Raw genomic sequence first — 14,222 nt, forward strand, 5'->3', positions numbered from 1 at the left:
AACTGCACTCATACTATTAGCATGCAGTTGGCCTTTAACCCCATACATTTCCAGAATTTTCTCTTGCATTCTATATAATTCTGAAAGAGAAGCGAATTTTTCTCAGTGGTGTACGAAGAGCACAGGATCATCTCTGATGAGGTCCCAGAATATTTTGGGTAAAAGGAAAACACATTAACTTGTTATATGAACCTGCCAGCTCTCTCCCTTTCAGTGGAAAGTCTACATTTCAATAGACTCCAATGTCTTTTAGTGATAGATGATGATACTCTGTCTCCCTGGCAAACTTTGTGCTTATTTAAAAAAAAAAAAAAAAAAAAGTGTTATTCATATTTTTATATATATATATATATATATATATATATATATATATATATATATATATATATATATATGTGTGTGTGTGTGTATATGTGTGTGTGTGTGTGTGTCTCACATATATAAATAAAAAGTGTCACATACTATATTCCAGAATAGACAACATTCCTGGTCATAACCAAGCCAAGTTGGCACTTCAGTACTCATGAAAACATTTTTAAATACATAAAATAGCACCCAAGAGGATACACTGAGCTATCTGAATATAGTGTTGCACACTACAATAACAAATAATTCTCCATTTAAACCACTGTATTTAAGGCTCTGGGACTTGACCAAACCATCGTCTCCTAAATCCGAGCACTTGGAATAGTAATGAATCATCCGAGGACTGGCGCCTCTGCCAACATTTTACCACCAGTGTAGCAGAAAATAAGACATCAGCTCAAGAACTGCAAACCTGAGTCAGTGTTTGAGAGGAAGTTAATAACAAATAGGCCCTTTAATAAACTTATGAGCATTTCTACTACCTCAATTCGCGTCTTTTCTTTAGCCTTCAGCAGTCTGTAAAATAGAACTCCGATTTCTTGTTAAATATATTTGTAGTCAAATCACACAACAGCAGCTCTCTCTCCCATTTTAGATCAATGTTTTTGTTTTCTTGCAGCAGAAGAGCTGTGTTACTTCTGCCTAGGGTGAAGTCACATGTATCCCAGGTATTTTACATTATTGCCCCCTCTGCTGTCTAAAAGCAATTACAAGTGTGTGTGTGTGTGTGTGTGTGTGGGGGGGGGGGGGGGGTGTAGATGGACAACAACAATTAATTGTATTACATCGATTCAAATAGTTATACATTTGTATCACAATTTATTATCGCACAATGCATCATTACATGCCTAATTAAGAACGCCACGAATTTTCAAAAGACAAGGTGGGCAGTAACCACATAATGCAAGCAAATTTATACAGGGCAGGATCATTGATCAGACAGCAGTCTGTGCTGCAACAATGCCTCTGATCATTCCAGGTGCTGACAGCACTACATCTAATAATATCAGCCATGATTCAAAAAAGGCTTCAACCATGCAGAAAGGTTGCATAAAGGAAGAGGAGCCAGGAAATGAGCTGACAAAATTAGCTACAAGGCAGGTGGAGAATGTTTTCAGTGTAAATCATTTACTAAAAACCAGTACTTCATACACAACACACACCCCTAACCTGAACTATGACTAACACAACGCCTATTATCAACTGCTGCTGAAAGCTTAACCTGCAGCGTGCGAGCTGCACTTGTTTCATAGTCCTGCAGGCTGCAGTCTGACTGTCTAGCAGCACTTCAGGACACCACTAGCTTTAACACTGACACAATGAGCCTTTTGGCACAAGCTTGAGTGACTGGTTTGAAGAAAAATCATGCCATGGCGTCCCATCTTTGAAGTAGTTAGTGGTGAGGAAATGAGAACTGCAACACCAGGTTATAGAAAACGGTTTGGCAGCTGGTTGTTTGCAGTGGCAGTCTAATGCTCTCTAGCAGTGAAATTTAGCTTCATTTATTACTGAAATGTACTAGACCATTGAGGATTAGCGAGACGCCTGGTTAGATAGACTACTCAAAAGATCAGACAAGAGTGCTCAGAGAGCACAATATCCCCCACTGGCAACTATGCCATAACTCGTAAAAGGCGACTGAATTGAACAAAATTGCAATTTGCATATTACTGACAAAGAATCCTATCAAGTTTCATGAAATTCCTTCAAAAACTGCGAGGAGCTGATTTCAGAAGGAGAGTACCCTTCCTGGGATGGATATCGCTACAACAATCCCCCTTCGGGCCTTTCGGCCAGCAGGAGATAAAAATTGAGAGGGAAGTTCATTTCAGAAAGCAAGGACACCTTGATGAAATTGCCAAAGTACAAGTTTGCTAATAATCAAGGGCATAACTCTGGTAATATTTGCCCAAATTAAATAAAATTTCAATATGTGTATAACGGTCATAACACAAAGCCTTTTGCCAAGTTTGGAGAAATTCCTCCACAAATTGTGAGAGGAGCTGATTTCAGAAGTACGTACACCCTCATGAAATAGTCAAAGTTGTTTAATCAAGGGTTAAAACTCGTAAAATTTTCACAAACAAAATTAAACCGCAATATGCGTATTACGGTCATTAACAAGAACTTTTGCCAAACTTCAAGAAATTCATACAAAAATTGTGAGAGGAGTTGATGTCAGAAGGCAAGCACACCTTCATGAAATTGCGAAAGTACAAGGTTGTTAATCAAGGGCTGGAACTCTGGTAAAATGTGACCGCATTGAACAAAATGCATACTTACCAACATAATGCCTTCTGCCAAGTTTGGTGAAATTCATCCAAAAATTGAGTTGATGTCGGGGGGGGACGAACACTCCCATGAAACTGTCAAAAGTATAATTTTGTTCATCAAGGGCTGTAACTCTGGTAAAAATGTGACCGAATTTAATGAAATTACAATATGCGCATTACTGACATGTAACAAAGAATCCTGCCAAGTTTTGTGAAATTCCTCCAAAAATTGTGAGAGGAGTTGATTTCAGAAGGTGAGTACCCTTCCCAGAACAGATGGACATTGCCACGGCATAATCCCCCTTCAGGCCTTTTTGGCCAGCAGGGGATAAAAAGTCAGAAGAAAAATATCACTTAATATTGCCGCTTTTCCACTACAAACGCGGCTGAGCCGTGCCGTGCTGAGTTGGGCTGAGTCGAGCTGAGCGGGGCTGTTAGAGTTGCATTTCGACTACAACCGCGCTGAACCGTGCTGGCTGGAAGTGGGTGGACACATTGGGTGGAGTTAGCGAAAGTGGGTGGACGTCAGGTGATGTCGTCGTTAAGCAGCGCAAACAGTGACATCAGTGAGCTTTTAAGCGGTAGTCTCACGACCAGAATAGTAAACAATAAACATGGAGGACATGGAGTCGTTAGTGTTGCTGGTCTTGGTTCTGTGGCTTGTTGTCACCGACAACGCAAACAGATGCTGGCAAGAGCGTATAGATGAGGCGAGGCTTCAGAAATCCTCGTAATTCTTCTTCCGGGTTTGCGATGTTTACAGATCCCAGCGTGCTCGCGGGGCGTGTGTGGGCATGTGAGGACACTCCTCCTCACCAATCAGTGCACAGGGGAGTTTCTGCTCACGCCCCCAGCCTCACTCGGCTCGCTTTGGCTCGCTTCAGCCCCACTCCAAAACCAAGCGAGTTTTAGGGGCTAAGCAGGGCTGAAGCGAGCTGAGTCGTGCTGTTTTTGGGTAGTCGAAACGCGAGCCGTGTCGGGCTGAAGTGAGCTGAAGCGAGCTGAAGTGAGCTGAAAAAGGGTAGTGGAAAAGGGCCATATGTTTCAGCAAATACCAAAATCAACCATGTTCAGTGCTGATAGTTATGAGTAAATCACTAGAAATGTTTATGTAGTAAATATGACTACGGTGAGTCAGAGAAAGAGTTTCCCCATCTCTAACGTACAATTGCAACAGCTAATAACAGCAAAATCTAACTTAATATGGAAAGGTCTGCTCTTAAACTTTAAAGGCACCGTATCTTGCAGGGAAGCCTGATTAAGACAGAAGCAGTTTCCAGAAGGTGGGATGGTGCAGGAGGAGATCTTCTATGAACAGAATTGCTTCTTTGGACTTTCCTATATTCCTAATCCAGACTTTTTTTCTTTTTAAACTTGAACAACAAACCTTATTCAAACTGTCCAGTCAGTTTAACACACTACTCTGGCCATCTACTAAAAATCTCGAGATCCTAATCTCTGCATGTTTATACAAAATGCCATTTGCTTTGACTTGTCTGGCCATTTCATTTTATGGTTCGAGTCTCATTTCAGCTGGCTCAATATGATACCATTTTAAAGGACCACACTGCTCCCTTATCTAGATCAATGCAGTTTCAAAAACATAAGACAAGAAAGGAAAGTGCATCATCCCCAAGACCACCCAAACACACCAAGGATCAGTTTCCCCTGCTTTTGTGTGTAGATATGACACAAGTCACGGACACTTCAATTATTATACTCGCTGGTCATAACAGTACAAAACAGCGATCATATCAATCCTCAAGCCAAGCTTTTTTTTTTTAAGACTGTATTTACAACAGCAATAATTCTACTGTTCTTTTTTTTTTTTTTTAACCTGGGTCTTGATTTCAAGAGTGTAAACATTCACGTCATTGTCCTGGCAGTAAACACTTTCCTTCTCGCACATTTTCCAACATTAATCCTCCGTTTGTCCAGAGCAGCACTTAACCTGATAATTATCGCTTATCCTTAAACGAGATTACAGCGCTAGCCTACAGGGCTAAATAAAGGAGAAAAGGAGCATGAGAAAGGCAGCGAGTGAGAGGGATGGTGTGTAAGAACTTGCAAACGACTAGGAGTAAATGCAAAGACCGAGATCGCAAGTCAAACGTAAATAAAATCAGCAAGACACTGGCAGCTATGGATTGAAACAGGAGCCACTGTCACAGTCGAGGGAAAGCGAGGCCTGTTTTTGGAAGACCATGCTGACCGAGACGGTTCTTTTACAGAAATCGAATAGTGTATATGCAGCGGTACCTTGTGGGAGGATCCTGTTGAGATGCTGGAGCTGGTCAGCTTGAATGGTGTTGCTCTCAGACCAAGTGTTAGCTCTGAAGGAACAAAAGAAAAAGAAAATTTAAGCCACTTTATTAGGAACTGTTCAGTCATCCAACCAGACAATCACGTGGCAGCAGTGAATGGTATGATTATATGCAGATACAGGTCAAGAGCTTCATTTAATATTTACATCAAACATTCAGAATGTGACCACAAGGACTTTGGGGCATGGTTTTTGGTACCAGTTGGGCTTGAACCTGATGTGGTGGAGTCATCATCTGCCTCAAGGTTCTAAGAACACCACTGGTGTTACAAGAGATGCTTTTCTGCTCACCACGGTTGTGAAGAGTGATTGAGTTACTGTAATCTGTCAGCTGGAAACAGTTGACCATTTTCCTCAGAATTCTCTCGACAAGGTGCTTCTGCTCTCAATTATTTTTTGCATTTTGCACTGTACTGTTAATGTGTGAAAATCCCGGCAGTTCCTGAAATACTCAAGCCAGCCATCTGGCATCAACAGCACGCCACAGACAGTCACTCGTATCTCATCATTTCCTCATTCTGACGTTTGATGTAAACACTAACCCAAAGTTCTTGATCTGTATCTGCACAATCTTCGGCATTGTGCTGTTGCCACCTTTGTCTGGTTGTAATTACAGTATTATTGTTTTTATTTTGCTCGCCCACTCACTGCTACAATAATAATTTTCTGCTATCACAGCTGTTGGTGACAAATTATCAGTAGTGAACCTTTCCATAACCTTGTTCTAACTATAGCAACAAGGCGCCTACCGTATAAACAGTAATCCATCATAACTAGGCTAAATTTGATAACCTGCATCGCATCTGCTGCAGAAGTCAGAGCACAAAAGCCTTCTGTTTGGATAATATGGTAAACGTTTAACTTAAAGCACATCTGTGTACATTAAGACATATGGATGACTTGAGCTCACTTGGAATAAGGAAAAGTTAGCCATGCTTCAGTTATATAATCCATTACACTGACACCACTCAGAGCTCTAATCTCAAGAGATCAAGTCACATAACTGCGAACAAAACAATATCGAGGATAATCAAGATATCCAGCATTCACAAAACAAATGCACCAGATTTCACGGTTAGCTTCTAAAAAGATCAGAAGTTTCTTTTCTCACCTTTTCCAGAGACAGGCAAATTCATATTAATGTGAAATCCAATGCAGAAAATCACAGGGGCAGTAAACACAAAGTCGTAGAACCCAATGCAGCTGTGTGTCAAATTACGGCAAAGACTAGGCTCAGCTAGTTCGCGATCTACGAGAACGAGCGCAATGCCATTGACTGCAGTATTAATGAAAGTTGAAGCTTTTTAAGTCGATCCATTACAGCAGATCAGGAGTTGAAAGAGCTGGACAGACTAAAAGACTAAAGCGCTGCTACATCGCTCTCTTGAGATATGAAGCAAATGCTTAAGCCTAATAACTCAATTTCACTGTAAAACAAGTATTGGATGCCATTAAAAGATCACATCAATCCTAAAGATGAAGTAATTTAGGGCTTGACATGTAACGATACCTTGTGCAATGATGCATGATTCAAATTGATTATTTGAATTGATTTGGGGGGGGGGGGGGGGGGGGGCCCTTTTGCAGATTCTTCTAGTTTTTCCGAGCTGTAATTGTGTTTAGATAGCAGAGCGCACAATAACGTAAAATACATGTGACTTCATCGTAGGCAGAAGTAACAGCTCTAATGCTTCAAAAAACTGATCTCAAAAGGGGAAAAAGCTGCTGTGGGATTGGACAAATAGATTTATTAAAGCTAAAGAAAAGAGAAGCAAATGGAGGTAGCAGAAATGTAAAAGTTTATTTAGAAAAAGGCCTGTGTTATTAAATTTTTAATAAAATGAATATTTAAGTTGAACAGGAAAAGAAGTTTTGCATTTTTCTGGCAATTTTCTTCATTTAATGTAATTATTAATTAATATTGTGGGAAAATTGAATCATGAGTTGGGTGAATGCCTATTCAGGGTAGATTTTCCCCCTCTATATAAGGTGATACAAAGTCCTGGTGGTTTCTCCCACTCAAACGTTGAATAAGAACAGTCCTCTCCCAAAAATCAGAATGTTCATGAAGCAATTAAGGCCCAAGTAAGAATAAGAACTAACTTCAGAATATTCAAAGTAATCACAGAGTCATTTATCAGCACTAATGCACGTGGTGAAGCTGTTATCGCTTAAATAAATTCCCACCACGAAAGCCAGTACGAGAGCTTTCCATGATTATTCAGGAGCAGCCGGACTTCTGCATGAAACCCATTCCTGAAATGGATTTAATAAAAAAAAAATAATAATAAATGCTAAAACGGGATTGAATATCCGTAACACTACAGATACTTACAATGGTACTGAAAGGACAACAATTTAGCCTTGATCCATTTTCCATCTCCAGAGGAGCTTTTTCCTCCTGCTGGTTAATACTTCGAGGTTAAAAAAAGTGTGATATAAATGACAGAATGGAAACATGGAGGCTTTCAAATATGCCTGGACTGCTTCTGATGCGAGGATGAGCAAAGTGCTTCCAAAAAAGGAAGATGGAGCTGTGGCACTGCGACACACAAAAACACACCCTGAGAGAAAGACAGGAAGAGTGCACGCGCGCCGAGTGCTCACTTTCTTGTGATTACAGAGACCGGAGCTTATCTGGTTGGCCTTCTCACAGCTGGTACGCTGTAAGCTTTAATTAGCAGACTGTAAAGCTTTTACTGCAGCGTTTCCCCCACGACTGTTAACACAGAGGACATCATTCGCTCTCAATGTTTAATCTTTAAATGGTAAATACAGAAATGTTCCTAATCTGCAGTGAGAGACGGATCCGTCTACACCGTTCCCAAGTGAACGAGGCAGAAATGCTTTAAGCAGCCAAGTAGCGGGGGGGATAGCAATTACTGTACTGTGAAAAATGTGTCATTTTAACAAATGGGTTTTCTACCATTATTCAACTGTATAGAAAGGTTCATATGACTTGGGCCATGATTTCCAAAATGGGTGCCAAAAATACCATAATGCATGGTTTTGCAAGCTAATGCACCTCAGTGCTGCATTCCATTCAACTGATCCACTCGTCTCTAGGACACACTGTTAAAGCCATTACGCTACATATTTTCGTTAGACGTAAAATAAAAAAGGATATCCATTCAGTTGACTGCAACTGTTCTACTCTAATTACTGAGGTTTTAGGAATGAAACAACGAGCCTTCCTTTGGACTGCGTCCACTCCAGGTCATGACAGGAGAATGAGATGATCAGATTTCAAAATCTGCGTTATCTGGAATGACATGCATACTGGGAGGAGAGAAAAAGAAAAAAAAAAAAAAACACACAACATATATTCAAAATTAAGAGCGTCTGTCACTTCCAGGATTAAAATGATTCTCGTTTCTAAGGATAGGTTTTGGTATGAGCACATCATTCCTGCGCTGAATATTAAAGGAGACCTCAAGGCAATTTATCATCAAAATTCTATTTCTTTCATTTTATTAGATATAGGAATGCGTTTTTGATAGCCATTTTGTCACTGCTATAGCAAGTTATGAGTGTCTGAAATATGCTGTTTTATATATATATATATATATATATATATATATATATATATATATATATATATATATATATATATATATATATATATATCAGTCCATACGTCAAAGCACAGTGGAAATCAAAGGTGACCAACATCTGCCAACGTTGTCAAAAGACACGCGCGCCCTCTTTCGAATGCTTACGTAATCAAGACGGAAGTTTTGTTTGTTTTGATAGCAATCAGGAAAGTTTGAAAAAAAAATAGGCAGTAATAGTCATTTAACCTCTTTTGTGCAATACTTCGTTTGGAAAAGAGTTTTCAAAAAGGTGGCACTGACACCTGGCTGACACTTCACGTTTCAAAGTCTCACGAAGATCACGCAGATAAGTGACGCCCGCCGTGGACCAAACGAACTAAATTCAACATGGCTAAAAACCGAATAGGACGATAAGTATAATACTTAATTGCGATTAGTTGCCAATACGAGTCACGATATAAAGGTTACTAAAACGTAATTGAATAACACGTTAATTAAGAAATAAAGCAAGTTTAAAAATGACTTCAGTTCCCCTTTAATTATAATGCAAAAATGTACTATAAAGCAAGAGCAAAGAATATAATAGCAGCTTGTGTGGACGCCTGGGACAGACAGAGTACATGTCCTGGCTACTCGTTTATTTAAAAATCACACGATGCGAGATCGTTAGATAGCAGGCTTTTGAGAAAGAGGGCTTCAATTGCTTCACATATTTGATATATAAACTAGTGTTGGCTGCTCACCGCCTGCTGCACCACACACATCAACCAAGCAAGCATGTATTCTGCTCATCACCAGGAACTAGTTTTACAAGTTGAATAAATAAACTGACAGAGAAACTTTTTTTCTAGCAGCACACAGCGATCAGGAATGGACGAGGATGTGGACTGTGGCTTTAAAGAATCTTCTATTCAAGGTTGTGAGGTTCGAGGCTCCAAGCATAATGTAGAAAGCCTGCACTCTAACATGATAATCTTACCTGCTCTCTGTGCAGCAGAGCCAGCGAGGATACGTGGCATCGCTCCGGACGCCGATGATGACGCCTGAGTAGCTGAGGTTCTTCCATCTTTGATCTCGATAGTCAGGAAGGCCTTCATGTTGGACTGAAGATCTCCCTGGACTTCCTGTGTGTCTGAAGATGCTGTTCCTCTGGGAGTCTCAGTCTCTTCTGAGCTACAAGAAGCACGCCTGACATTTTCAGTAGTACTCTGCGGACCGCCCACTGCGCACTGTGATTGGTCGGGGTTTACCCCTCCGTCTGAAGAGGTGCACGGGGAGAAAGAAGGAAAGGATGGAGTGATGTCCTGAGAGTGATCTGGAGCAGGCAGTGACACACCAACTGTGTTCGCAGAGTCGATTGCTCTGTGGAGGCTTCTCGGCTCGCTCCTTTTCTCAGTGGAAACTGCTGCAGGTTCTGTAAACTTGCGCACCCGGTCACGGACTGAACCCGCTCGGCTGAACGACGGATAGGACAGCGTTGTGTTTGTGAATGCTGAAAAGGGGTGGGGTTTAAAAAAAAAAAAAAAAAAAGTGTGGGAAGGGTAATACAAAGGGCATTCTTTTCTGTCACAGTCACCACACAGTAATCAAAGAGCAGAAAGAAAAAAAAATGATTAAAAAAATAAATAAACATGGAGGTCAAACATGGAGCAGAAAAGCAAGGTTTGTTTGATTTTTTTTTTTAAATACAACGACAGATGTTGAGCAGACCGAGCAAACAAACAAAGGATATGCAAAAGATGATGAAGGATGGCCAGGTCTCTGGGTGTGTCCCAAATCCTTTTAACCTTCCTATTGAAGGTGATCTAGAATCTGTCTCTAAAGTCATTAGGAAATAAAAGGCGGTTAAAAAAAAAAAAAAGAGGAAAAACCCAAAAACAAACAACTTGTAATGAACTGGGTCGCTCAGCACATGCATGCTGTGATTGCCCTATTCGGTCATGAACACAAGTCAGAGATTTGGGATGCAGCCATCAGACAGCGGGGGAGGGCAAGGCGTCTTGATACTGTAAAGACGGGGAAGGGAACACCTTGGTTTTTTTTGTTTTTTCTCCCCCCCCTTCTGTCCTCCTCCTTAAATCATAAAACTATGAGACTAGTGTAAACTAGGTACACTTACATTCCATTATCAGCAGCATAGAAACCAAAATAACTAAAAAAAAAAAAAAAGTGTCAATATTAAATTTTTAAAAAACACTTTAGCAGAAGTGTCCAGTTTGCAAAATGTTAACCATTTAAAGTTTGCCTCCAGTGATTTTCTGTATAAATATTCAAAATTACCTGCATCATTTCGAACAGGAAACAGTGGCTTATTCGTGCTGGATGTGTCCTAGAGAGAAAAACAGCACTCAGTATGATAAAATGTTAAACACAGAAACAAATATCAAATCAAATGCAATGTATGAAGATGTGTAGAAACCTGAGGTGGTTATTTGTTTTATTGCTTTTACAACGATATTTAATCTGGAAATACCTGGAGAACACAATCTAGACGATCGATGCAGATTTACAACCCCAATTGGAAAAACGTTGGGATGCTGTGTAAATTGTAAATAAAAACAGAATGCAATAATTTGCAAAATCATGGAAACCCTATATTTCGTTGAAAAATGGTACAAAGACAACAAACCAAATGTTGAAACCGAGATTTTTTTTTGGGGGGGGGGGAATAAATGCTAATTTTGAATTTATCATCAGCAGCAACACATTTCGGAAAAGTTGGGACAAGGGCAGGTTTACTACGAAGCCATGCAGTTTTCATATGTGCAGAAAGCGGTTTGGCGCTGTCTTGCTGAAATAAAGAAGGCCTTCCCTGAAAAAGATTTTGTCTAGATGGCAGCATATTGCTCTAAAACGTGTCCATCATTCCACATTAAATGATGCCTTCCCAGATGTACAAGCTACCCATGTCATGTGCACTAATGCACCCTCATACCATCACAGATGCTGGCTTTTGAACTGTGCACTGATGAGCCAGATGGTCCCTCTCCTCTTTAGCCTGGAAGACGTGGTGTCCATGAGTTCTAAAAAGAATTTCTACTTTTGATCCGTCAGACCGCGGGACAATCTTCCACTTCACCTCAGTCCATAAAACAACTCAGGCCCAGCGATCCTGGATATTGTTTATATCTGGTTTTAACTTGCATTTGTAGATGCAGTAATGAACTGTTTTCACAGACGATGGCTTTCTGAAACGTTCCTAAGCTCATACAGTGATTTCCACTACAGACACGTGTCTGCTTTTAATGCAGTGCCACCTGAGGGCCTGAAGATCACAGGCATCCAATGTCAGTTTTCAGCCTTGTCTCTTGCATACAGAGATTTCTCCAGATTCTCTGAATCTTTTAATGAGATTATGTACCAGAAATGATGTGATCCTGAAATTCTTTGCAATTTTACATTGAGGAAACATTATTCTTAAAAATTGTTGCACTGTTTGCTCACGCAGTCTTTCACAGAGCGGCGAACCCATCCTCATCTTTACTTCTGAGACACTCCGTCTTTCTGGGATGCTCTTTTTAGACCCAAATCATGTTACTGACCTGTTGCCAATTAACCAAATTAGGCTTTTTTCCCCTTTTAGCATTACTCACCATTTTCAGTCTTTTGTTGCCCCGTCCCAACTTTTCTGAAACGTGTTCCTGACATCCAATTCAAAATTTGCATATTTTTTTCAAAAAACAATCAGTTTCAGCATTTGACATGATGTATCATTTTCAACAAAATATAGGGTTTCCATGATTTGCAAATCTTCACATTCTGTTTTTATTTATGTTTTATACAGTGTTCCACATTTTTGGGAACTGGGGTTTTATTAGATCATATACCTGAGCAAAAGCATTTAAAAAAAACCCATGCAGGACATCATGGTTGGATTTTAATAAATGGTACAGACTCTCCCCATCGGGCCCTTCAATACCTCCTTCATCTTGACTGCCTAAAAGCGTCCTGATCCTGAAGAACGAGGCGAGTTAACGCGGATGAAGTCCACCAGCCTCTACAGACACTGATGTGAGTTTTATTACAGGTACAAGGGAATGGATCAGAAGTGGGGTCAAGGAGTCAACAAGTCATTCCTGTGGTTGTGTAATTTATCTTTAAACTGATAGAACCAATTGCACCTTTAAAAGCATTAAGCATCTATGAAAACTCCACATATAGCCTTGATTAAGCTCTGCTTTGGATGCATGGTATTTTCCTCTGGTATCCTTGACATTGACTTTTCTATCCACTGCTGTAGGAGGCATTTAACAGTGGGGAGGTTGGAGAAAGGAAAACTGGAGGCTAATGTGTTTACATAGCATGGTAACTGACCACCTATAACGCTGTGTCTCATTCCAATAAAGTTTATGGTAGTTGCCTAAACAAGGCTGTTATGAAAACCAGGACACAGCGTCCATGTGCGGCAGATGAGAGCACTGCAAATGCAGACGAAAACCCCATGCAGCTGAATAACACCCCCTAGTGGAACCACCATGGCATGACTTGTAAATTTACTGAGTCTCATGAACCACCATGTGTTACCTTCTGCTTCAATGTGACGTCTTCGGACGGCTTTCTGATGGCACGTCGTCTCTGTATGGAGTGCACAGCCCCATCGAGTGTGTCTTCGGTGGTGGTGTTTGTAGCACACTGCTCAATCTTCTCATGAGCATCAACCTCTGGATCAGTGCTTAGTGAGGATCCACTGGGGGTCTCGTCCACTTGATCCGAAGTAGTAGAAGCGCACACTCTGGAGCAGTTGTAGGAACCGTGAGTGCGCGCTGAGGCGCTGGAATTGGAGTGGGTCCGATACCGAGGAAAGACATCAGAGGAAGGAGAGTCAAGCTCAGAGCGGGCAGTCAGAGGGCAAGACACCTTCTCCTGGAGCGGGTCCAACACCAACACCATGTCAGACTTACAGCCTAAAAACACAGAAAAGAAAATGTGTAGGAACTCTTCTGCAAATCATTGTGGCCAGCGCTCAAGATGGATATTAGTTCAGTCGATTGTAGTAAATAAATAAAAATTAAAAAATAATAATATATATTAAAAAAAAAAACACATCTGAATGAATGAGGATCATAAACTGCTAAGCTGTCGATATGAATGCATCTTTCCTTTAATCAGAGTCTTCTATAGATTTAATACATCAGGAAATCACCACATATGGTATAGCACGGTTTCTCACACACACGTAATCAGTTTGGTGCCGATATTCCATCAGTCTACTGCATTTTGAACTCGACTGCAGCTTCTAGCACTTTCACATGTGTTTACACCACATCACACTCCAGCCATCCAAGTTTATAAGGTAACACTCCAATTTGCACATAATACATCAGAAAGCAAGAAAAGCACAAACATGTGTTTGGGCATAGACTGTGCTTCGTAAGCTTCTCTGTTCTTTTTGTAGGCAACCATTTAAAAAAAAAAAAAGGTTTCCAAGGTTTTAAAGATGCTCTTTAATTGGAATATCACATTGTGAATTCGCTCACACGTTCCTCTGACTCATGGGGCAGTTGGGAACTGCCTGATCCAGTCTCAGATGGATACTAAAGTGGGTGGTAAAGGGCAAGAAAGGCTTCCTCCTATCCTGCTCACAAAAAAAAAAAAAAAAAAAAAAAAAAAAGTGTGGTGCGGTCAGAGCACATACGGCCACAGCCTTAATGCACAGTCTGAAACCAGGGCAAAAAACACGGCTTAAATGCAAACCAGGAACGCAGG

The 14,222-nt window shown here is 40.6% G+C and overlaps 1 protein-coding gene across 2 annotated transcripts in view; it reads right to left on the bottom strand.

Annotated features, from left to right (window-relative positions):
* The window catches only part of smtnb (smoothelin b), an 84,144-nt gene that overhangs the window by 24,426 nt on the left and 45,496 nt on the right, over nt 1–14,222 (bottom strand). For both annotated transcript variants that reach the window (XM_060906791.1, XM_060906790.1), the window contains exons 7-10: nt 13,041–13,420; nt 10,797–10,845; nt 9,496–10,008; nt 4,899–4,972 (exon numbers count right to left, since the gene is read on the bottom strand). In XM_060906791.1, coding sequence (XP_060762774.1) covers nt 4,899–4,972; nt 9,496–10,008; nt 10,797–10,845; nt 13,041–13,420 — 1,016 coding nt within the window. The remainder of the gene's footprint in view (nt 1–4,898; nt 4,973–9,495; nt 10,009–10,796; nt 10,846–13,040; nt 13,421–14,222) is intronic.

Source organism: Neoarius graeffei, chromosome 24, assembly GCF_027579695.1.
Source record: "Neoarius graeffei isolate fNeoGra1 chromosome 24, fNeoGra1.pri, whole genome shotgun sequence".
Taxonomy (NCBI): Eukaryota; Metazoa; Chordata; class Actinopteri; order Siluriformes; family Ariidae; genus Neoarius; species Neoarius graeffei.